Here is a 25,956-nt window from a genome sequence, read left to right as displayed (position 1 = left end):
AAACTTCCCCTGGAAACTTATCTCTCCAAAGAACATTTTCAACGAATTTCCGTTCGAATGAGCTTCCTCCCGATCCTTTAGGACTATTTGCTCGATATAATCACCCCTAGGAAAAATAACACACATTTGTGATCTTTCTTCTGGCAAAACACAAAGTCTCATATTTTTTTAGATACGAGGTTGAAACCTCTACAATAGGGTTCCCTGGTATACTGAATTTGAACGGTATGATTTTCATTAATATTGCTTGTCTTTTTGGGGGTGCTCCCCGTTTCTATCGAAAATCCCGCAAACTTTCTTGGGTTCATAGCTTTTGATGGGTAACATTACACTTAATGAGTTGTATATATTTGGAATCAGTGTAAAAAAACAATTCTTTTGAATATCTATTGTTATTTAGCTCTGTCTTTTAGAATTTTGATTGCAACTGGGCCGAACCACTCCTTACTTACATATCGTTACCGCGAACTGTTTGGTCAAGGGCTCACAAATCCTTATAGACCAATTTCAGTGAAAATATATAAAACCGTTAGTGAGATATACAAGTATGTAGCCTACAACGTGTTTTTAATTATGGCAGTGACATTCTGATTTTGAATGTTTTTAATAATTACTATTAATCCTTAAAGACTAGCCTCTAATGGTATCAAAATTCTGTTTTTTAGAGTTTCGGTTACTATTGAGCCAGGTCGCTCCTTACTTACAGTTCGTTACCACGAAATATTTGACAAAAAATACTAAATACCACATTTTTGCAGATAGGAGCTTGAAACTTCCGCAGTAGGGTTTTCTGATACACTGAATCCGATGGTGTGATTTTAATTAAATTTCTGTGGCTTTCTCAGGCGCGTAACTTTTGTTGGGTAAAACTAAACTTAATGAAACTTATATATTGGAAATCAGCATAAAAATTTGATTCTATTGATGTATCTATGGGTATCAAAATTCTGGTTTTTAGAGTTTCGGTTACTATTGAGCCGGGTCGCTCCTTACTTACAGTTCGTTACCACGAACTGTTTGATATACTCTCTTGTATTTTTCTTTAAGAATACATCCAATGATTAAAATAGATCAACCAATGAGTCTATATTTGTCTGATGAGTCTATATTCGGATGAGTCTATATTCGAAAATATTCAACAGCCGCCTTTTGTGAAATATAACATAACAAAAAAAAACTCAAAATTCACGCTACCATCACATGCAAGCTACATCACATGCTGCACAAAATGCACGCCACATCAAAGTTTTTAAGTACTTATTTTTATTTTTTTTGTATGTTTGAAAAAAATTCTAATGCTTACTAATGAAAGTTTATTTTGTTCATTTCCAAGCACCTTATTTGTGTATTTCTAACTCGATAAACCCTTGGACATACAAATGAAACTAAATTAAAAGATAAGTTTTCCCTTAATTAGCTGAAGATGTTATTCCTCCGAGAACCATGCGTAAATTCTTTTCTTAAACAATATTTTATTTTATTCATTTCTGCTTTATCTTATTTTGAAAAAGCAGCTATGAGAAATACGTAAGGTTTTGATGAATTGAACTAGAAAAGTTTTCTAATTTTGGTGAGCCCGTATAATACTGAGTGTAAGACATAGCAGCCTTCGATGCGAGTAGCCTTAGTGGTATAGAGAGTATAAATAAAAAAACATAACTATAGTAAAGACTGACGTGAAAACTATGACAAAATTAATTTGAACGAAAATAATTCAAGTAGTTTTTTTTTTTTTAAGTGGATATAAAAATAAAAAGAACGTACCCGCAACCTTTCAAGCTGTCGTGGCAGTAGAAAGAGGGCTGTACGGACGTTTTTTCATTTTAATTTCAAAATCCTCATAAGAGCTAATTGTAATTTATGATCGGCATCAGTGGCGTAGCTCCACCATTTTTATTTGGGGGGGGGGGGGGTGCAAGAGGGGTGTACATCCGGAGATTTAAGGGACACAGACTATATAATAATTTTTTCCACAAATTATTTGGGGGGGGGGGCAACTGCCCCCCTGCCCCTCCCAAACGACGCCACTGATTTGCATCTTTAGTCCGCCATCTCTTCTGTAATTCTTGGACCTTTCGAGAAATACTGAACCAGTGCAATTTTTGTGGATTCCTAGCAGATTCTTAAATGAGTGAATAACTCAAACGAGAAATCCACCCTTGTGCCAACCTTTTCTGTTAAAGCTGTTTAACTTTAAAAATCAGTAGCCAAATTTTGAGTCTAGGTGTATGAGAAAATATACCTCCAAGGCAGGAGCACGCTTTATCTGATCTTGCCACTTGGTTGCCAATCCAATGACACTTCTTGCACCAATTAATAGACGGCGTAGCCTCTTTAATTTATCAGGGTCCATTTCCAATGAATCGTCAATGTTTTCTCTAAAATAAATGCAACTTGGAATTACTCTGGTTAAGCACAAATTATTTACTTATTACAGTTTAAAAGATACTTTTATCTGTTTTCTCCGTGTTTAAAAGAACTAGGCTAATATATATAATATACTTTATAATTATATTATATACTATATATGACCTATATGTATATATATGATATATAAAATAATTAGTACAGGTTGTTTCACCGGACACCACATGGAGGAATAAACCTAATGGGTATTTTTTCGAAAGCAAAACTATTTTTTTTGTGAAATTTATTAGCTGAAAGTCTCCTGTCCAAATAGTATAGGTGCCAATAAAGTCTGGAGTTGGGATAACTATATTCCTAGACTTTGGAAGATGCCCTTTTTATCTTTATTAGACTACATCGAAATTACCCCCCCCCCCCTAGATTGTATAAAATGTCATTTTTCTATCTTAATTAATAAAAATACAAAAATGTCTACTTCCCATCCCCTACATCTCTGTAAATTGTGCCAATAAATGTAATGACATTTTTTTTCCTGATTTTTCAATTTATTAAGTTACTCCTTTTTGTTCTTGTATAAAAATTTACTTTTGTGTTCTCTGTTTGTACTTTTACAAAGTCTACTTCTTCTTCATCGGTTTGAAAAACTCTTCTCCAGCTGTTTACGGATATATAAGAGTAAGTTTCGATAATACAGTATAAACAAAAATTTTAGAACAAAAACTAATTTTGGTAGCAATATATACAATAAACGGATGTGCTATTTATAACTGATTCCAAATATCTAAAGCAGCTCTTCGACAATTCACAGAACAAAAAAATCTGTAGGATTTCAGAAAAAATAAATAATACTTCTTCAATGGGATGGTCTTGGAAACTTCACCATCAGCTTCACAATGTTTCCAGGAATTCCTTTCTAGAAGTTTTGGGTCCCTATCCCCACAATTATGAACTATCGTATCCTTTTCCAAAAGTAAGGTCCGGAATTCGCATTTTTATAAAAATATTTCATCCCGCAATGGTCCCTTTTCGTTTACCCAAAAGGGTTAATAATCACTCAATACGTTTGCAAATTCATTAAATAAGGTTTCTTTAAAATTACTCACAGTGTATTTCTTGAGGAAGCTATGGAGGCTTCAGTGTGGTATAAGATTCCAAACATAGAACTTTTGAGGGATTGTAATCCCCAGTGGCTAGAAACTTACCGTTTTAAGTTTTTGTGGTTTTTTTTGTGTTTAACTAAAAAAAAAAGTTTACAAGATTTCAAATCAATCAAATCAGTCCCATCAGTCAAATTTAAACCCATGGATTTTTATTATATCGTCGCTTATTCTGTGTATTATTGTATTTGTCGAAAATCAGATTTTGGATTTATATGCTTCGAATTAACCATAATATCCTGGACTTAGATTATGCTGATGATTTAAGCATCCTTCATGAAAATATAACCAAATTTAATGAGCTTTTGGAAGTTTTGCGAGCTTAGGGAACTAAAGGAGGTTCGAAAATTAATGTTAAGAACATTATACCGCAAAGGCTATGAATAAGTGACGATGAAAAGGTGAAGCTGGGTAACGAAAAGATTGATCAGGTGGGCAGCTTCACTTTCCTTGGTAGTATTATTAGTAAAGATGGTGGGAGCAGTGAAGATGTTAAAAGTAGAATAGCCACGGTCCAGGGTGTTTTTTCACACTTAAAAAAAAAGTTTGGAAGAATAGGAAGATAAGTCTGCAAACCAAGATTAGAATATTAGAATCTACAGTGATGGACAGTGGTCAAATATGAATGTGAAGCATTGGCGCTCCGAGAAGGGGATGAAGATTTGCTAGATGTTTTCCAGAGAAATTGCTTAAGGTTTGTTCTGGGTACCCGGCTGACTGACCATATTTCAAACATTTGGTTTTACGAAAAATGTGGTTCAATACCGCTCTCTAGGGCTATAATGAAAGAAAGGTTGAGGTGGCTAGGGCACGTTGTGCAGATGAAGGATGACATGTTGCCGAAGATTGTTCTTTTCGGAAAACCGTCTAGGGCTAAACGGAAAGCAGGTCGTCCTCGTCTGGGGTGGGAGGACATCATATAGAAAGATTTAAAGGAAATGGGAACTTCATGGGAAGATTTAAAAAGGGAGGCTTTGAATAGATTGGGATGGAGGAGGAGCGTGCGTAGCTGTGTTGTCCTCAGGCTGCTTGGTGCTGAGGTGAGTTGTTAGTAGTAGTAGTAGTAATTAACCAGAAATCTGGCTTAAAATCCCTTAGACATTTCTAAAATCCTTAGGATTCTTTTCAGAGTCCAAATTCACGATTCTAAACACTCAACAAATGTATAAACACCACTAAATTGGATTTTTAATTTATTCAAAGCAAAGAACTCCGTAGTCCAGTTTTTGGCATATTTCATAGTACGCAAGTTGGGCGGCGATATGTGCACTTCTGGTATTTAGAGTGGCTTCTACTGAAATATCCTTAAACCCCTAGCCGTTTCGTATTTTGGGTTAAAATTTCCAAAGACTGACCTTTGCCCAAAAGAACCAGGAAAATATGCTAATAGTGGAACCAGCTTGGCTAATATGGAGCGATTGAAGCCTCTTCTTCTTTAAAGTTAATAAACATTTGTATGTCAAGGACACAAAAAGATGGTTAATTCGAACGTAGTTTTCGTTTTAGTAAAATTATATCGAACAACTTCTCGCTATCTCACAGATTTATAGCACAAGGGTAAAGAAAGGTACGAGAATGGATTTATAACCTAAATTTAGACCCAGAAATGTGTTTTGAAGCTTCTGTTTACCCTCTTACCTACTTTTGCAGCTTGAAAGATTTCTGTAACTGCATTAAAAGCATAATGAAATTGTTTTGGGCGAAATGCAGCCGGCTAAAAAAAATAAGTCATACGTTATTTCTACTAAATACAGAAGAAATAAGAGGAAATAGCCCATTTTGAGAAAATGTAAGAAGAAAATACCGAAGAAGAAGAAGAAGGCAAAAAATAAGAAAATACTTAAGAAGATGAAAGTAGAGCAAATTTAAGAAGATATAAGTGGAAATAAGAGAGAAACACAAGTAATTTATTTCTTCTAAATAAAGAAGAAACTAGAGGAAATAGTCCTCTTAGATAAAAAAATTAACGAAGAAAAATAGGAAGACATAGAAGAAGAATAGATTTAAGAAGATAGCAGTAGAGGAAAAGTTGAAGGAGAAATAAGAGGAAATAAGAGAGAAACACAAGTAATAACAGGAAAAAGAGACCAAAGGAAATAAGAAGAAATTTTCCAACTAAAAAAAACAACAAGTCAGATGTTATTTCTTCCAAACAAAGAAGAAATGTGAGGAAATAGTCCTCTTAGATAGAGAAACTGTAAGAAAAACATATTAAAAAAGAAGAAAAAGACAAGGAAGACAAACAAATTTAAGAAGATGAAAGTAGAGAAAATTTAAGAAGACATAAGAGGACATAAGATAGAAACGCACGTAATAATAGGAAATAGAAGCCAGAGGAAATTGAAATAAATATTCCGACCGTCACTTCTTCTTCTTTTTTCTCTTTCTTTTTTTTTTTTTTTGCTTTTTTCTGTTCTTTCTTTTGTTTCCTTTTTTCTTTCTATTTTTGTCAGTACCTTTTTTTTGAATTTTATGGTCTTAATCGATTAATAGTTTAATATGTGCTGTACTTTATTAGAACTTAAACTCGATTTTTACCATAGGTGAACGCATCCAGATTTTATTATCCGGAACAACCAGGCATACTAGAAATATTAAATGTATTTAATATATTTACGATGTTCTTATAAGCCTCCTTCTAATATTAAGAACTAAAGCACAGTAGGACGAAACAGGGCTACTAACAAAAGTAAGAACATAGAGTCCTTTGCGTGACAGAGCTCGTTCCGTAAAAAGCTATTGAATGTTTTTTACTCTATCGTTCCGTGACTGTTGACATCTTGTTTTAGTTTTAATTCTAGGTTAGTAATGTTTACATCCAGGCGGTCCACTGTCTGTAAATTAGTAAAAAATCGTAATTCCATTAGTAAATAAAAAAATAGGAATATTTAAAAAAGAACAGTTTAGGAAAGAAACGAATCCTAAGGTGTTCCACTAGTTCATAAAAGGTGTTTTTATGACACGCTATTCCGACCGATTCTCATCTGGTCCTTCCCTTGACCTATTCATAGAACAAGCATTGATGCACTCCATTGAAACTGCTTATTTTTATTATTGAATCAAATTTTTACAATATATATAACAACATAATACTGTTCTGGGTTTCCCAAGTGCCTGGACTCAAATCTGTCGAAAGGGGTAGTCCAGTACACATTGAAAAACAAATATACCCTCATACAAAATTTATTTCAACCCAAATTTTACTTATCAACGTATCAACTACCAAAAGAGACATCCTCCTCTAATTACCCCACCCTGCAAAAAAATAATTATATTTATAGCTTCGTTCAAAGGCCGGGTGTCTGATATAATAGACGCACATGGGCAAGTGACCGCAAATATACATTTACATAGTTTTAAGCTTTTTAGTAGATGGCAAAGATTTTACCTCGTATCTCATTTTGCCCCTTGGCAACCCTGACCAAGTCAATGCCTACGGAAGGAGAGTAATACCAAAGTTTTTTCGTAAAGTATCAAGGAGATCAAAATGGAAATATTCTCTGCCCCAGGGCCTGTCTTATATTTATTCATACGTGCAAACCCTGGTTTTATAGATTTTCTTTTGGTTGTTTCAAAATTTAGGATTAACATCTACTTCAGTATTGCCATGTTGAATCATGAAAATAACTAAGCGAAACTAATTGGTTAAACTCTTTAACACTATTTCTCCGTAGAGATTCAAATATTAAGAATCTATTGATTTCCATGGGCAACTACAGCTGCAAAGGAAAGCTATACATTTTTAAACTGTTTCGTGCCTATAGTGAGTTAAAAGTAATTATTCGGTGAAAAAAAAAACTGAAAAAATACTCTCTTCAATCCCTCGTTCTTTACGCTAAAGTATTAAAGTTCTTTAAAAATATCTGATTCCAATTCAATGGCCTTTGTGTTTGAGCAGTCTTTCGCAAACAATTGTGACAAGAAGTCAAACTTTACCGTAAAGAGCAAGAGACTGAGGTGGCAGCCCCCTTCATATATGGAATAATTTCTTTTCGTTTTAAGTTTTAATGTTGTTTCTTATTTTCAGCTGATTTTTTCTTTTAATCTCTAACCATTTTTAAAACAACACTGAGAATACCCCCCCCCCTCCGTAGATATTATTACCAGAAACTCTCCTCTCCATGGGAAATTCTCCCCGTAAGAAATCCTCCCGCCCCCAAGGCAATATTTTTATATTCTCAATAATCTAGACTATTTGTAAACATGGGCAAACTGGATTAATTACAGTCCTTTCCCTGAGAACAGTGGGATGGCGTATCTCCCCAGAGGCTTAGCTATTGGACCTTTCAACTATGCTGAACGAAATCTTTATTAGATGAAATCTTAACATTTTTATTAGATGTCTTTGGGGAAAAAGGAGTTCGAGGGTGCTAGCTGCCCTTCAATATCTTGGTCACTTAAAAAGGGGCCTAGAATTTTTATTTCTCTTCGAATATGCCGTCTCCCAATATTCTAAGACCATTCGTTGGATAAGATCTTGCCTGAAAAAAAAAATAAACGCCCATCTGTGATCTTTCTTCTAACAAAAAACGAAAAACTAAATTCCACATTTTTGTAGATAAGGGACCTCTAGAGCGGGGCTCCTGTACATTAGGGTCCCTCTGAGCCTATACAGCAGGGTTCTCTGATATGCTGAATGTGACGGTGTAATTTTTAATAAAATTGCTTTATTTTTTTGGGATATTTCATCCCTTTTCTGAAAGCCATGGTAGATTCTTTTGATGCATCAATTATTATCAAAATTCCCTTCCTTAGAATTTTGGTTAGGCCTACTATTGGGCTGAGCCGCTCCTTACTTACAGTTCGTTATCATCAACTGTTTGATGTAAAGACATAGTATTAGCAGGCAATATTTAGGAACAAAATAGTGTTAGTACACGCTTTCCAAACCAATTTCTACCCTTTCCAGTTTTCTGCTTTTGGAATACAGATGTAAGGTTACATCAAGGAAGAAGACATGTTATTCATTACAATGGCTCTCTTTTATTGACAAGTATGACTAGGGCGTGACCTTGGCATAAAATAGGTTCAACACAAAATGAGAACACATTCTTGCAAGTGGAACTACTCTATAAGTTGGAAAGTTTATTTCATTTTCCAATTTGTATATTTTAAATAAATAAGAAAACATTAAGAAGTTTTAATGCAGTCTACTATATAACGAACGCTACAAGTTACGCTGAGAGTAGCCCCTAATTTTCAGATGCTGCAATTTGTGGAACAACAGTTCAAACTACTCATTTAATTTGCATTTTTTTTATTTTTGATTCTTTTTAAAATTATGTCAGCTTAAGTATGTCTCTTGTACACATTTATGCACTCTATAATATGAATACTATGTGACGAACACTGGTCTTCAACATACTAAAAAATTTTAATACTTATTTATTATGTTAAAAAATATATGTAAAAAATGTGAAAATATACAGTTGATGATTCTGATTACAGTTATCTTTGTATTTTCTACTTAGACATTTCTGATAATTTTTTATGCTAAATTAATTTCTGATATCCGAAAAGTGAGAACCTCGAAAAGCCTGGAAAAATCAAATAGCGAAAAAAAAAATACCTTTTATGTTTATTTTGTTCTTCATCTTCTTCAAAACCAAGGTCTGTAATGGTGCTATGATCAAGGGACAGTAAACTCAATGTTGACGTCCGACTAGAAGACCATCTGTTCATTTTGCTATCTGGCATATTTCTATCCAGGTTAACCATCCAAGTATTCAGATGATCCTAAATTGATTCAAAGTATTAAGTAAATAAATGCTTAGCTGATTTAAGATATATTTGTTAACACTAGTGGAAATCTTTGTCACATATAATAACAATTGATCTTAGTTTACTGTGAACCTCTTGATTTGAATGTGGCCTTAGTTGTACTTGGGTAAGGACACATGCTATGGGTTGCTGTTCTTCATAGTGAAAGGTCATGGGAAACTCTCATGTTACGCAGGTTGCTGTCATAGGTAGCGGGATGGGGGCAACGATTCAAGCCAAAGGTAATCTTGTTGTCTGTATTAGCGGAAACCATGAATTGGACTAACGTTTGCTTTTAATTCAAAGCGTCCACTGGAAAATCGGCCAGGGTTGCCACCAAAGGTAGAAACTAATCACGTTTTCATTTTGAAAAATGACCAAAATATATATTAGCAGTGAAATAATTTGAGTATACCGAACGCTTCCATATCCATTACACAAAGCCAGTTCGGGGTGGGGGGGGGGGGGTGGCTTGCTTCCCGCAAATACAAAATACATTTGTAAAGAACTAACACTTTTGCTTTCAATATCTAAACTGTCCTTAGACTTCTGGAGCGTCTCCCATCAGTTAATCCACAAATTAGCGATAATCTAGTAGGCTTGCACAATTAGGACTATGTTAATTTTTTCCAGTGTGACTTTCAGATCCTTTGATTGACAATCTACTGAGGACGATTAAATTTATGGTAATGAATAGACCTTTATTATTAAGTCAAGTGACTTTACAAAATCCTATTAGGGACAAGAAAGAGATAAATTATATCGTAATCACTTTTTCTTCAAAAATTTATAAAAACTTTTTCCAAAAAAGATGTTTTTCACAGAAAAGTAAAGCGCTGCATTAAACCATGAGCAGAAATAAAGTCAAATAATTCTCCAAACGTAAAACTACCACCAATTACAATCAATAAGTAAATGAAGCCAAACACGAACATATATTACAATACATAACCGATTCAAAATAAAAAAGAGCAGAAACTAAGATGAGAAGGGCTGACACTCCCCATTCCTTCTAATGGCCAGCACATAATATGCACTTTACTGAAAAAAGTTCTTATTTCTGCTGTATGTTTCTGTTTCTCATAATATTGAGTAAAACAACACCATCATAACCAAGGTTACTGAAGTAATATATATATATATATATATATATATATATATATATATATATATATATATATATATATATATATATATATATATATATTGTAAGAGCAGAAGTAGTAATAGTAGCAGCCTCGAAAGTTTGAAGAATTTGATACACTAAATCGTTCTTGAGATATTGCTGAGACGTCTTATTGACAACTAGCATACATATGGCGCGTTTTGATTTAGTTTTGAAGTAACATAAGCGTTCCGTTAAAGTTTCTACTTTATACCCTATTCTATGCCCTATTCCCACCTGGATATCTTGACAACGTGGATGTATTTAAGCTATTTTGATGTATTTCTGTAGCAGCAGCAGTAGCAGTAGAAGTAGCTGCAAAGTGGTAGTAGTTTTGGTAGCCCTGGGAGTTTTAGCTTAGTACCCAAAGATGCTGCTAAGATATTGCTAATACATCCCTTTGATAACCCATGTACAATGGCATGTTTCAACAAAGCCCTCATCATTCTTAGCTTGATTAATGCCCTTAACACTAGCAATAGCAGTATGCACAGTAGCAGAAGTAATAGAAGGAGCAATAGTATTAGTGATAGCAATAGTATTATTAGTCGTAAGCAGTAATAGTATTCACATTGTGCCTTTTCGGTCTGTTTCAACATCCCCTCGTAAGGCCCTGATAGTTTCAACTTGATGCATTGAACCATTTCTGAGATATTTACTGAAAATTTTGCCTTAGTACCCTTAGCCTTACTAGTGGTATTGATATAGTAGTAAAACTAGTAGTAGTAGTATATATATAGTACCTTTAGGTCGGTTCAACATCCTCCTTAACATGCACTGAAAGTTTCAACTTAATACTCTAAGCTGTTCTGGAGATATAGCTGTTACGCCCTTTTAATAATCTGCATCCACATAGTGTATTTCAAGTTAACATAGTTCACTATCCTCATCAACATTCCCTGAAGGTTTCACCGTAGTACCCTTAGCTTAGGTAGTACTAGTTGTAGTCGTCGTAGCAGTAGTTTTAGTAGAAATAGTCGTAGTAGTAGTGGTAGCAGCAGTTGTAGTGGTTGCTCTAGTTGCAGTAGTAGTAGTTGTACCAGTCGTAGTAGTATGCATATTTTACATTTTGCCTAGTTCAACATCCCCCTTATCATGCCCTGAAAGTTTCAACCTAGACCATTCCTGGGATATTACTGATATGCCCTTTTTATAACTAGCATTCATAGAGTGTGCTTTGATCTAGATCAAAATCCCCCTAAAACATTTTCTGAAAGTTTCATCTTCCAACACTCAGCATCAGTAGTAGTAGCCGTAGTAACAGTAGTGATAAAAGCGGCTGCAGTAGTAGTAGCAGTATACACAGACTCTCCTTTTGGTTAGTTCAACGTTCCTCTTAACACGCCCTAACAGTATCAACTTAATACTCTAGGCTGTTCTTGAGAAATTGCTCATGCACCCTTTTGGCAAACTGAATGCAAACAGTATGTTTTGATTTAGTCCAAAATCTCCCTAAATATACCCTTAAAGTTTCACCTTATTACCCTTAGCCTCAGTAGAAGTAGAATTCATAGCATTAGCAATAGTAGCAGTAGTGGTAATATCCATATAGTACCTGTTGGTAAGTTCAACATACCCCTCAACATGCCCTAAAAGGTTCAACTTGACACTCTAAGCTGTTCCTAAGATATTGCATTCATGCCCTTTTGATAACGTACATACATACAGGCTCTTTTGATTTAGTTAAAACTACTTCTACACATTCCCTGAACGTTACACCTTAATACCATTTCCTCATTAATTGATGATACGCCCTTTTGGCAATCTGTATACACATAACATGTTATGATTTATTTCAACTTTTCCCTCAACATCTGCTCAAATTTTTGCCTCAATATCCTCACATTTTGTAGTAGTCACTACAGAAGCAGTACTTGTAGTAGCGGCAGTAGTTGTAGTAGCAGTAATAGTAGTAGTAACCGTAAGAGTAGTAGTAGTAGTAGCAGTAGCAATAGCAGCAGTAGTAGCAGTAGTTGATCAATTGATCATCCGTGTCATCATTCCCTGAAAGTTCCAACTTAATACCCAAAGTCATTCCTGAGGCACTCCCTTTTGACAACCTATGTGCACATAGCCTTGACAACCTGTATCCCCTTAACATTCTCTTAAAGCTTCACCTGAATGTCCTTAGTCTTTCTTATCCCTATTGGTCAAACATGACCTCTTTCCCAATTACAAATACTATATGAAACAATTGGCAAATTAATAGAAATAATTAAATTTTAACCCGCTACAAAACAACAAAACATAAGCGGAGTATTAGAAAAAAAAGAACAATAAAGAAACTTGAATATAAACAAATATAATGCACAACCACTAACAGCAAATCAATCTAATTAACGGGAGGAAACAGCCTAGAGAAAAAACAGCATTATTAGCTAAAACAGTAATAAGTCTTTCGATTAACTCAGTAATATCCGTAGCACCGTAGCAATCCTCAGAGAGAAAGTTTCCGGGTCTTTCAACTACGATTAACAAAAGTGCTATCTCAAATGGCTCAATGGCTATTTCATAGAGGACTTTTTCACTCCTTCCCAGGTCTTTTCTATTCAACTTTTCCACTCCTAAATTCACGGCACCAAGTGCTTTCAAGTATCTGATATACTTTTACCCAGCAAAATGGCTCCACACCAAAGCAGAACATTTAACTAACCTGTTCTTTAAGCACTCTGTTTTGGTTTGTCAGCCTTAAAATAATTGAACTGAACTGTTGGCCTTCGTATTTTCCTTGTCTGTTGGACACAAGAAGGAACAATAAAAGCAATTCTACAAAGAGAGGTGAATTCAGGTACCTGTAGAAAACAGACATTGACGCTACATCAAACCTTCCACTTACAGACTAGAGAGAGCCATGGTACAGGCTCTACCTGTCCTATTAGTCCTATTCCCGTCTTTTTAAAATAATACCAATAACTTTTTTCGAAGTTGTTGGATACCAAGCTTTACTGCGCAGGAGTTCTAACCCGATCGAGGTGAGTTTTCCAGGCGAGACCCTTGAATGATTGGAGTCTCAGGAAACAAAGCTCATCGAATCTCTTCAATGCTTCATCGTGAAGATGAATTCGGGGTATACGCCTGACGCTTTTCATCGAGAAATCAGCAAGTCCTTTGTTTTACATGAGTTGAAATTGACCATCCATGCGTTGGGCCGACCATCCACGCGTTCATCCATGCGTTTTAATCCGTCTGTAGAGGTGGAGACGTTTGTTTTGTGAAGGACACGTGTGTTGCGGTGTCATCAGCAAAGAAATGCAGACGGCCTGCAAGATTGTTTCCCATTTAGTTTATGTAGATAATTAAAAGCGTAGGTCCCAAGATGATACCCTGGGTGACAAATGCCTTTATTGGTTGTTCAGGGAAGTGAACCCATCAAAAACAGCCCATCCTGAATTATCAAAAGGAAAGTTCTTGATCACTTTTAACTGACTACCCCAGATGCAATATTCGTGTAGTTTCTTTAGCTAGCCACGATGCCATACCCTGTCAAAAGCCTTCGTGATGTCTAATCACTAAGTGACTAGATATGTAATCATCGACTAATGTTGTAATAAGTGACATTAAATAGTCACTAATAATGTCTAAACACAAACTTTTCAAATGTAGAGGAGAAAATTGATAGCACTCTGAGATCACGCTCGATGGATCGCAATCTAGTTTATCTGTGTTGGAATGATATGAGCGGATTTCCAGGTGCGTGGAAAGGTCCAAGAGCAAAAATATTACTGGAAAAGACACAACGAAAGTCTAGCTAATTCAGCAATAACATCTATGCTGTCAGTGCCCATGGATTTGGTCATGTTAAGATGCTACAGAAAGCAAAGAACTCTTAGCTATTCCTCGGACTTAGCTAATCGATACAGAAGGGCTGGTAGCTTAGAACAGAGCATCTAGAATAGCAGATTAAAATTTCAGAGCAGTGGTCAGGAAATTGTGATTCCCCAGCCAAATGTGCCTTATTTACACTTAAAGTGCCGCTCTAGATCAAATATTTAGGATCAGAGGCGCAAGTTAAACCGAAGATATTGGTTGGTTGTTGAGTTCTGTATAGGCCGTACAGAAGAGGCTCAGGGGTTGCAGCTTATTGTTAGTGTTGTCCTGCAACAGCTCTACTACTATCCCGAAGATTTTCTGGAAAATCATCAAAATTTTCAAATTTCTCCTAAAGAAAACTTGCCTCCCGGCATCTTCCCGAAAATCTGCAAGTACCCGTGAAACTATTTGTAAGTTTCCATTCTTAGATATATAAATGATTCTATTCATCCTGATCTTATTTAACACGATATACAAGACAATAAATAAACAAAGAATCCTATCATATTCTTTGTAAATCCATTCACTTTTGGCTTCCAAAGGATTGAGCAAAAGCAATTTTATGTTTATTGCTAAAGATGAGTTAATAGAAAAACTATGAAAAACTATAGGGAAAATTCTAGATGTTTAACCTAGCCACCTAGAATTTGGTTATCTTCGCTGAAAGCTGGTGATACATATTTTAATGGCTTTCCGTACTTTGACTTGTCCTCTAATTGTATAATTAAGCCGGAATCGAACTCCAACAAAATCATTATAACGTCTCTATTCTTTTGCTTTAAAAGTAATCCTACTTTAGAGCATAAAGCTAGGTATAACCTTTTAAATGGTTGTTAGACATTATATTGCCGCTGATTATAGACAAAAATATGTTTTTCTTAGAAACCAGAGCTATTGATTATTGTTCACGAAGGGCCGAGTAAATGATTTATCTATTGGCTGGTAATTTTACCGGCCAAGCGCAAAGTTTCAATAAAACTGTAGAAAATTTAACAAGTAACAAAAAGAATGGTTAAACCCATCTGCTCTATGCCACTGTTTTATTGAGTCCAATTATTTTTTAGCGTTTAACCAAACGCAGAAGAAGTGTGTGTGTGTGTGGGGGGGGGTAACTTATTTTCTGTCTGTGAACACCTCTAGCAGCAGTACCTGAGCACATTGTAAAAGACAACTTACAGCCACCTGAGATACCACTGATTAACCATTTTTGTAGGGAAAGGGACAAAAGTTTACTGACCCACTCGTAAATTGTAACCCCCGTATAAGGTGTACCCTGTGTAAGGTGTAAAACCTGCAGAACTCGAGCCTCGAAAATAATATCATTAAAATTCGTAAATAAAAAAAAATCGTAATTTTTTAGCCTTTATTTACGGACTGAATACAATAGGAAAAGGGTGGGTCGACTTTTTCTTCTTATACGCAGGAAAACCAATTTAGACGGAGAGTAGGTAAAGAGGCAAAGGGGGAATAGCCCCCATACATTCCCCCTTCTAGCTTTTACAAACATATTTCTATGGTATTTTTATTGATAAAATCGAGAAAGAACTAAATTGCCCCCCCCCCTAGATATTGAAACCCCCAAAATTACCCCCTAGATATCTTTATCAAAATTGAAAAATAAATTTTTGCCTCCCTTCCCCTAATTTTTCATGGATTGGTGCCTCTGCGTTAATGTGCACGTCTCTTAGAAGCATTTCAGTACATATCCAAAGAAAAACTGCTTAGAAGTTTAAGTATTTTTTGAAAGTTCTAAACTAATACCCAACTGCCCCATCTGAACTAGATTTATCAATATTTTAAGTAATTTTGCTTGCTTCATGAGCATCAGCATAGGTTTTTCCTAGGGAACAGTGGTTATTCAGCAAAAATGTACATGGAGGACAAAGGGTTTGAAAAAAAAATTACAGCAAAAGCGTTATTTTTCTTTCTATTCTTATAACACTTTGTGTTTTTTGTAATTTCTTGCTCTTTTAAGGGAAATAGTAAGTCCCTAACCTTTTTCGCCGTCCTAGCTTCCTTAATTTATATTCAATCACCTCGTTAAGTTAAAGAAAGCAGATATTACCTCTACTGTTTCCCTCGTGTCGTCAAGCTTACTTTGAACATTATATAGCAATTTCCACATCTGTGATACATCCTTTTGTTGACCCACAATTGCATGAGCAACTTGTTTGAGACGAACAATCGTCCCTGGAAGATAAAATCGAATTTATGTTCCGATCCTCACTTCTTAGGAGAATGATAAGCCAAAACAGTGGGGGAAAGGTCATTTGATTCCTGGTGTGATAAAATCGTTAATTTATGGGTAGAAGGGGGATGTTAGAATAGTAGTTTCGCAACCGTACTGTCCATGTACTATATTTTATGTTTAAGAAACGAAAACTGTTCAGGAACGACAAAGTAAAAAGTGCCTATCTTAGTTATTTTGTTTCATTGTAACGATTGTACTTTTTAAACAACGATTGGAGTAGGCTAGCTTTTATTAGTAAATTCTTAAAAAAAAGTTAGAAAACCGGAACGATATTTTTTATTAGACTATCAAATAAAAAGTTGAGAATCTGATGCACGACACACTTACAACAAATTAAATAGACTCAAAAATATTCAACAAAAGCTATCTCTCTCTCTTTCTCTCTGTCTCTCCTTCTCCCTCTCCTCCTCTCTCTCTCTCTCTCTCTCTCTCTCTCTCTCTCTCTCTCTCTCTCCTTTGAAAACCTTTTGAAAACATTTTAATTCTGACTAATTACGTGTTGTTTTTTTAAACTCCTTTCGTAGTAATTTTCTAGAACTGTGTGTCCAAGTAGAAGTTTCAGAGTGAATAATTCTTTTCAAAAAAATCTTACATTGGAAAAACTGAAACTATGTTCCGTGATGGCTGACTGAAAATTTTAGGCAAGTTTGGACAAGTTTGGTAAAAGGTTAAGATTTTAATTGGTAGTTTTAGAGGTGATTATGCTGAATTGTTAAGTTAAGGGTTCCTTGAATCAAGTTTCCGGTGAGATCACTCGAAAAAACTTTCCACGATTACAAAAAAACTATAAACCTTTGTGTATACTAAGATTTTATTTTAACACAGTTTAAAAAAAAACTCTTTAATTATGAAATTATTTTAGAAATACAGCCTTACAGCATTTCCGTATACCCTGACTTAGTAAATCTTTTTTCAGGTGATCGCTCACACTCGAGATAAACAAAATCGTTCCCTATATTGCCTCCATACTCAAGAAAAGCCAGAAGATACTGCTAGTATTAATTCTCTATTACTATGCAACATAATTAAGTACCAATAAAGGCAGCACACATGTTGTACTTCCGCCCCTCCATCTTAACAAGTACAACCTAGAAAAGAAAACTTGGATAAATTGAATTCTATTTTAAGGAATTAAATAAAAAAAAAACAATTTTTTTAAACTGAAAGTAAGGAGCGACATTAAAACTTAAAACGAACAGAAATTATTCCGTATATGAAAGGGGATGTCCCCTCCTCAATGCCTCGCTCTTTACGCTAAAGGTTTTTATTGTTTTAAAAATAACGTTTTGAGACAGAGTCAAACTTTAGCGTAAAGAGCGAGGCGTTGAGAAGAGGACAGCCCCTTTCATATACAGAATAATTTCTGTTCGTTTTAAGTTTTAATGTCGCTCCTTACTTTCAGTTTAAAAAACTTGTTTTTTTTATTTAATTTTTGATCGTTTTTAAGTTAATGCAGCTTTTATTTTGGCTCACCGTCATTGAATAAGTAAACAAAATTTGCATAAAAATGTTACTTTTCTTTTGCTAAATGGCTGTCTCTAAATTTGGTTCTGACGTAATTTACAAAATAACTTACGTAACGAACTTCTATATTCGTATATTTTTCTTCTGGAAAAAAAAAATACAAAGTTGCAGATTTTTGCAGATATGAGCTTGAAACCTATGTAATAGGGTTTTCTGATACGCTGAATCTGGCGGTATAAATATATATTATAAATAAAATTGACTAATAAATATTATAAATAAATGAATAAATATTATAAATAAAATTGACTAATGATTATAAATAAAATTGACTAATGATTTCCTAGCACAACAGATTTAGCAAGTAAAAATTTCTGTGATGAATCATTTCTATGGACGTGCTAAAATAACATCTACTTTATTTTACTGATTTACCAGAGGACCCAAATCAACAATGGGGAGTCACGATTTAGACTCCTTGGACTCCTTAGACAGCCTTAGACTCCTTGAGTGCCAAAATTTGCCAGCTCTTGCTCCGACTTTAGTAGCAAAGGAACTCGACCTGGGTACTGAAGAATTGATTTTACTCAAGACAATCTAACTCCAATTTGCATATTGATAACACGAATACAGGTCATATATACTGGTTTTTACCACAGTATTTTCTTAAAAGCTTCTGTTGGCTTTTTAGATTTTGAAAATAAGCCATAAATGAGTTTACCGGTGGTTGTTTATTTCTGTGTTACCACAACTTAACATTAGCTCTTGACTTTTATGGTACTAATTTTTATTAGTACTTATTTTTATATTTATGGTAAGTATTATTACTGGTACTTATTTTTATATATAAAACTGCTGCTTCATAAGATTTCTTTTGTGTTTAATTTATTTTGGTGTTTTCTTAAAACCTTTTTTGATCAATTGTTAAAAAATTTCAAATTCAAAGCAAAAAACTGTTTTTCCCATTGCTGTCATTACTTTTCACTTATTGTAAAAGAATCAAGTGCCCTCCCTACATTTTACTTTTTTAAATGTTTTGTTTCTATGTTGTACCTTATATAATCATCAGGGGCGAATCTCCACCACTTTTATTGGAGGGGGGGGGGAAGAGGGGTCCATATCCAGATAGTCAAAGGGTATGGGATGTAAAATTATTTTTTCTTCGCATTATTGGGGGGGCAAATGCCCCCCCGCCGTGCCACCCCCAAACCACGCCCCAGATAATCATTTAAATAAACAATATTTGATCCGTTCGTCCTTTTACTTATTGGCATTTGTTTAAACATTATATGTTTGGTGTTGATGAAATTATTTATCTATTTATTTTCAAAATCTGTAATTATTTTTATGTCTTCAAAATTATACAATAAAAACTTTTCTTTCTCACTACTGACTTCATGTATGGCCCGTTTAGAATAATTCCTTACCTTTTCTGTATCTTCGCTGATTTGAAGACATCCTCAATATCCAGATTAATTTAAATAGTATGGGTCCGTATACAAAACACATATTACAAATAAATACAAATGTCCTTTACTTTATTCAGAAATATTAAGCATATTAATTAGACTGATATTAGAATTATCTTATAGTTATTATTTAGTCAAAGTACTTCAACCTAGTCATAAATTAGTGATAAAATTATAATATAACATTCAACTTTAAAACTATCAGTACAGTTTTTTCCAGGGTCATTGAAGAGGAAGTATAACGGTACTAGACCCTCAAGGTCCAGACCGGTGGTGCTGATCTCTGTTTCGTGGCCCCTCAGCCAGGAAGTGCAATGGGAGGTTGATGGACAGCCATCCTATGCTTTCGCAAACCCGTCCTGCTTACCTTCCCTAGATTTCTCCAGGTACTGATTTAAACCTGGGTCGAGTCCAGCTGAACTTACAGAGTCACACCATTGACCCCCGTCCCAAACCAAATAAGCGGCCATACCAGGAATCGAACCCTTGCCCCTCGGACAAGGGATTCCAAAACCAGCGCGCCAACCACTTAGTCACGGCAGTCGGTGAATTATAGTAAAAAGTAAAGGGAAATGGAACAAGGTAAATAGTAAACAGTAAATGGGGCTGTTTTAAAATTTCCATTTTAGTTTTAATGGTTGTATATTATTGTAAGTCTCTTTTCTTCTATATATTTATGTTTTGCTAAGGACGGCTCTTGGAGATAGGGCCGAAATATTCGTTCAAATATAGAATTTTACTGTCTTGTGAAAAGAATTCCTCATTGTTCTTCTTGTTATTATTGTTTATAATGGAACAAGATATTTTTATAGGAGTAGTCGTTCTTACTCATTGTAAAATTAGAATGCCGAAAAATAATTGGTGAGGTATGTGCTATTGACGTATTTGTGCTATTTTTATTAGTTTACACGATAATTGTTAATATATTTTTGTTTGAGGTATAAAATAGAAAAATAAGGAAAATAAGAACACAGCTCTCTGGAATAGGAGCAGCCACAATATTTCGACAAATCGTCAAGCACCTTGATACACCATCAAATTCTAAGTCATGAAAACCACCTGAGCAAGTGAAAAAAGTGAAAAGGAACCAGAGATCTGCAAGTGATCTAGCAAGCAAGAAATCCCCAGCCCTGGTTTTATCAATAGTTATTGCAGGAATTATAATAGACAGGATCATATGACTTTTCTAAAAATATTCCAAAACAAAAGAATTAAACATTTCAATCTTTATACTAAACAATATCCTGTAAAATAGTTCGAATCTGAAATAATAAGTTTTGTCTTGTCGGTTATATAGGACATTTATACAAATAAAAACTAAGCTTATAAGTGCCACAATGTAATGACGATTCACGCATGCTATCCTTCCATAGAATTTGTTTTACTAACTAGACTAAATCGAGTTTAGGAGATTTTCGTTTCCCAACTTTTCAATACTGTGTCTAATAAGATACTAGAGGAAATGAAGTTTACAAATCTACTGAATTTGAATGTTGACAAGTTGCATGATAAGTTATGTTTTTGAAATTCTAATTATAGTATTGCATGATTCGATTCCCGAACCAAACCTCTTTTCAAAAAAAATAGATGAAGAAATATCGAATAGAAACAATCATGCTATGTTGAATCGTTATTTTTTTTACAAGGTTTGATTGATCGTTTGATTTCTAAAAATTTTCAGTGTTATGATCCTCCTACAATGAGTCAAAATATAGTTAGAGTCTACTACTCAGTAGGAGCCTTCCCCAAGCCCCTTAGAGCGTCCCCAGGTGGTTAATAGGGTAACGCCCTACAGATATACAGGGTACATCCTTAGGAAGCGCGAACCAAGGTGGAACCTTGTCCCTGGGGGTGCTTAATAGAAACTGGGACACCATCATACGAGGGCTGGAAATACAGGCGGAGGAGGAAGAAGGCCCCATAAAGGTACACTCAGCAGGGCCCACCGGCAAGTGGACTCTTTCCGTGGGTTACAACCCTTCTCCCAGTAATGGATTACATTGCATAGTGACACAGAACACCATCGTGGGAGGATCCCATATAGATAACGGCAGCAGTAAGTAAGATGAACAAAGGCCTTTACAAAGGGATGTCTTGACTTTGTCGGGGTATCCGCAAGACTAGGGACCTTGCGGTCAACTCTATTCCCAGTTGAGGAGTGGCACCCCTCGACCAAACTATAGCCTAGTAAACGACACAGCATTCACACGAGATTCTGACCACTGGATAGTTCTTCTTGGCTTTGTATGTTTTGGTGGGCTTTTTTGGGTTGAAAAAACTCTCTCTAGCAAATTTATCTACTATAGGTTGCCTCCCCGTAGAAGTATAATATTTGTAGGCATGAATATATAATGAGTTGGAGGTAATAGGCTTGAGAGTGTCTGTGCAGGATGGTGACTCGTGTTGATAGAAGAGTGTCGCCGATTCCTGACAACCATGTTGTGACCAAGATGGGACCAGGATTGCACAAAGCCTGCATTCAGCTGGAGGTCCCAGAAACTTCTTGCTCTCCGGTTCTAAGCCGGCTTAACCGCTTCGGTGTAGACCTGAGAAGATGCGTTATTTCCCATCCTGCACTGACTCTGGGACTACTGATTTTCCTGAGGCCAAAATAATTTCAATAATTTAAAGAATATGAAAATTGCAACTTAGATTGTTACAACGTTAAAAAATAATTATCGTATCGACATTTTGACTGAAGAAAAAAGACACTTCAAGATGCTTGGACTTATTAGGAGTTTCACAAACTCAAATCGCAGTGGTAGGAAACATGAAATTAGGGGATATAGAATTTATTTGCTCAGGCAGGAAGGATGGGGTACATAGACAAGGAGTAAGGCTCATGATGAATAATGAAGCTGCTATGTCATGTTTAGGTTGGGAAGGCATTAATAATAGAATGCTTATCACTCATTTTATGACAAAAAAGCTCATGAAAATCAGTCAAAGTAGTGTGAGCCCCTGTAGACAGTATTGACTCAGATTAATTTTATTTACAGTTCATGAACAACAGGATCCCAGGTGGAAATATTGTGCTTTTATTAGAAGATTTGAACTCCCAGGTCGGTAGAATAGGTATAGATGGAATCCTTGCCTGGGTAAATTTGGTGTAGGAAAAGAAAACGGCAATGGCTAAAGACTGCTCCAGTTTTTTAGTTATCACAATCTAGTTATAACGCATACAGTATTTGGTCATAAAATAGCCAATAAGTTAACCTGGTATCCATATGATGGTAAGACAGCTAACCTTATTGGATATGTTATTGTAAACCAAAGACAGGCAGGATCAATACAAGATACTAGGGTATATAAGAATGCTGTTATTTATGTTAAGAGTAAAGATTTAGTAGTGTCTGGGGTTAATTTAAAGCTAAAATTTCTGAAGTTTAACTACCTTCCGAGAAGCTACGACGTTGAAAGACTCCAGGATGAGAATTTGAGAGAAGCTTTCCAAACACAGTTGAATACTAAACTGCAGACTTTTAAATTTGACAATGTAGAAGATGAATGGAACAGTCTTAGGAAAATAATTTGTGAAGTTGTTGATGCTGTCTTAGGGAAGAAAGTTAGGAACGCGCTTTATGTTTAATAGAGAGGAGAAGGGGCTTGTACAAAAATTCTGAGTGATAGATCATATGAAAATAAGAGGATTGTAAAGAAAGTGGAGAAACCATCAAATATAAACTAAGGAGGTTTGAACTGGAGACCAAAGATAAAATTGCCGAGAATCTGGAAGATGCAGCTAGACGGCATAATAGTTAAATATTGTACTGGCATGTTAATAAATTCAGAGGGAGTGGTTAATCTGGACCTGTTCCAGTTAACGATAAGAGAGGGACCACAATTAGTGATAAGGAAAGCGTTAAAAAGGGATGTGCAGAACATTTTGAGAATGTGCTAAGCTGGGATTGAGTTACAGGAAAAGATATAGAGGAAAATGAAAAAGCTTGTGACACCTTATACGGGAAGCAAGATTTATTTCGGGAGGAAGATTTTGTGACAGTACTAAAAGAATAAAAAAATAATAAGGCCCAAGGTGCTGATAGCGTGGTAAATGATTATCTTAAATATGGTGGCTACAAGGTTAGAAATAAGTTACCGAAGATCATAAATATGATTTTTGAAAAAGGGGAAGTACCTAACGATCTTAGGAAAACCCTAATTAAACCCTTGTATAAGGAAGGTGATAGATTTGAGCGTGGTAATTATAGACACATTAGCCTGTTTTCTCTAGGTAGCAAATTAGTATGATGATACTTCTTAGACTTAGATATGTTGTAGACACAGTTTTAAGAGAAGAACAGTGTGGTATTAGGAAGAGTAGAGGATGTGTTGACCAAATTCTCACTCTTAAGTTAATAATTGAGAAGTGCCTGAGGCATCAAACAACTTATGGTCCTCAGTTTTATAGATGATGAGCAACCGTTCGATTCAGCTGATAGAAGAGCCTTGGCGAAGGTCATATATGCTATACCAGACAAATAAACTGAAGTGATTCGTGCCATGCACAAGAATAACACTGCTGCGGTTAAGGTAAGAAATAAGGTAAGTAGCTGCTTTTATATTAGATCGGGATTTAAGTAGGGTTGTGTTCTATCACCATATATACATGGATCATTATGATGAACTTTGTCTTAAGGAGCACAGGAAAAGCGATGAGAGAACACGGAATCAAATGGGGTAGAAAAACTGTCATTGACTTGGATTATGCTGATGATGTAAGTATCTTAGAGAAAATTTATGAAAATTAATGTTAAGAAGACTAAGCCGTTAAGACCAGGAATAAGTAAAGATGAAAAGGTGACGTGGGATAACGAAGAGACCGACCAAGTTGACAGCTTCATTTACCTTGGTAGTATTATTAGTAAAGACGGTGGGTGCCATGAAGATGTTAAAAGTAAAATAGCCAAGGCTCAGAATGTTTCATCACAGTTGAAAAAAAAATTAAGTATAGGAAGATAAGTCTGTGAACCAAGAAAAAAAGAAAAACAGTTGAAAATTAATTATAGGAAGAAAAGTCTGTGAACCAAGATTAAAATATTCTACGGTGAATTTTCAGTGATGATAGTGATATACAGCGGCAGTGCAGCCGTAGTTCTTAATATATAGTGGTCATCAACAATAGTTCAAAATACATAGCCTACAACTAATATTGATTTAACTGTTCTCTAACTGAACCTTAAATTGTATATTATCCAGGTTTGGTAATTCACTTAGCGGAATTCCAGATTGAAGAAAACGCCAGAGAAGTTTTGAAGTCCTTTCTTTCGCTAAATTTGTTATAAGAAGAAAAAGTGAACAACAATTGAAGCGCATCAAAATAGTTAAATATGTATGTTAGGTATTATAAAACAAAATTCATGATATTACTACAGTAAGTTTTCTTTCACTAACTCTTCAAATAATTGAAGAGTTAAAAACTGGTATACCAATGTTTAAATGGTGTTTCGCCAGCTTGTTTTGTGGATATTTTTTCTACGAGTTCTGATTATCATTCTTATCATGCTAGGAATGCGGATAAGCTAGTATATGAGAAGAGAAATACAGTGAGACTAGCTCATGTGTTTCGTCACGTAAGTGTAGCCCTCCGGAATAGCCTCTAAGATAGCACTAGAGGCTCGGATTCAGTTTCTTCATTTAAATCACAGGTCAAGTAGTTCCTACTTGGTCGAGATACAGGGTGAGAGCAGGTCCCTTGTGAAGGTTTAGTCCCTTTTTTTCTCCTCAGTCGTCCGCCAAGTCGTCATAAAGAAAAAAAATTCCAACGATCTTGAGAAGAGGAGAAAAGATACTCAAAAGTATCTTTTCTCCTCTGTCAAGTTCACTTCGAAAGGTTAGATTTTTTTTTTTTTTTTTTTTTTTTTTTTTTTTTTATGAGCATTAGGGACGACTTTATGGAGAACCTTGTCAAAATATTTGCTTGTTTTTCGTCTTCATATTTTGCTATTGGCTGACAAAATACTCGTTTTCTCACCTATTTGATTTTATTTTTCTTTTATTATATCCTTCCTTTCTTGGCTTCATAAGACAGGTTATTTGACCTTGTACAGTGACAGTGACTATGTTTGTTTAATTTGTTTTTTTGTTTTATGATCAGTAAAGGGATGTCATCTGAAAAAAGTTGCGAATAATTTACCCCCCCCCCCCCCCTAAAAAATTCTTATTCAACCTGTAAAAGTGTTCATACACGGTGGTAATACAATTAATAGGGTATCTGGTTGATTCTAAACCCAACATAGTTGTGGAGACCTGTCTTTTGCCAAATTCAGTCATTAGAGGGAAAATCAAGAAAAAGATATTTCTACCCTCTCTTCTAAAGAAAAGAAACTTCTCTGATTTGGCTTTAAAAGAGTGTCCATGAAACGGGAGTAAAATAATTGATGGGGTTTCAGGTTAGTTTAACGCAGATGCAGCTGTAACGACCTATATTTTGCTAAATTCAGGCATTAGAACAAAAAGCAACGCAAAACACGAGTAACTTTACACGAATACAAAAAAGAAATTCTTGTTATT

The 25,956-nt window shown here is 35.1% G+C and overlaps 1 protein-coding gene across 2 annotated transcripts in view; it reads right to left on the bottom strand.

The window, feature by feature from the left end:
• LOC148950005 (uncharacterized) overlaps window positions 1-25,956 on the bottom strand; it is a 105,960-nt gene that overhangs the window by 27,589 nt on the left and 52,415 nt on the right. Inside the window, exons 1-4 of one of the 2 annotated variants that reach the window (XM_089092068.1) lie at window positions 19,402-19,473; window positions 16,325-16,449; window positions 9,094-9,260; window positions 2,243-2,378 (exon numbers count right to left, since the gene is read on the bottom strand). In XM_089092068.1, the coding sequence (XP_088948194.1) occupies window positions 2,243-2,378; window positions 9,094-9,260; window positions 16,325-16,449; window positions 19,402-19,432 (459 nt within the window). In that variant the 5' untranslated portion in view covers window positions 19,433-19,473. Of the gene's footprint in view, window positions 1-2,242; window positions 2,379-9,093; window positions 9,261-16,324; window positions 16,450-19,401; window positions 19,474-25,956 lie in introns of those variants that run through there. The other variant, XM_089092069.1, reaches the window with a different exon arrangement.

The sequence above is a fragment of the Artemia sp. Qi Xiang Cuo genome, chromosome 7, assembly GCF_049724085.1.
Source record: "Artemia sp. Qi Xiang Cuo chromosome 7, ASM4972408v1, whole genome shotgun sequence".
NCBI classification, from domain to species: Eukaryota; Metazoa; Arthropoda; class Branchiopoda; order Anostraca; family Artemiidae; genus Artemia; species Artemia sp. Qi Xiang Cuo.
The sequence above is the reverse complement of the archived record's forward strand: the minus strand, read 5'-3'. Positions and strand labels throughout refer to the sequence as shown.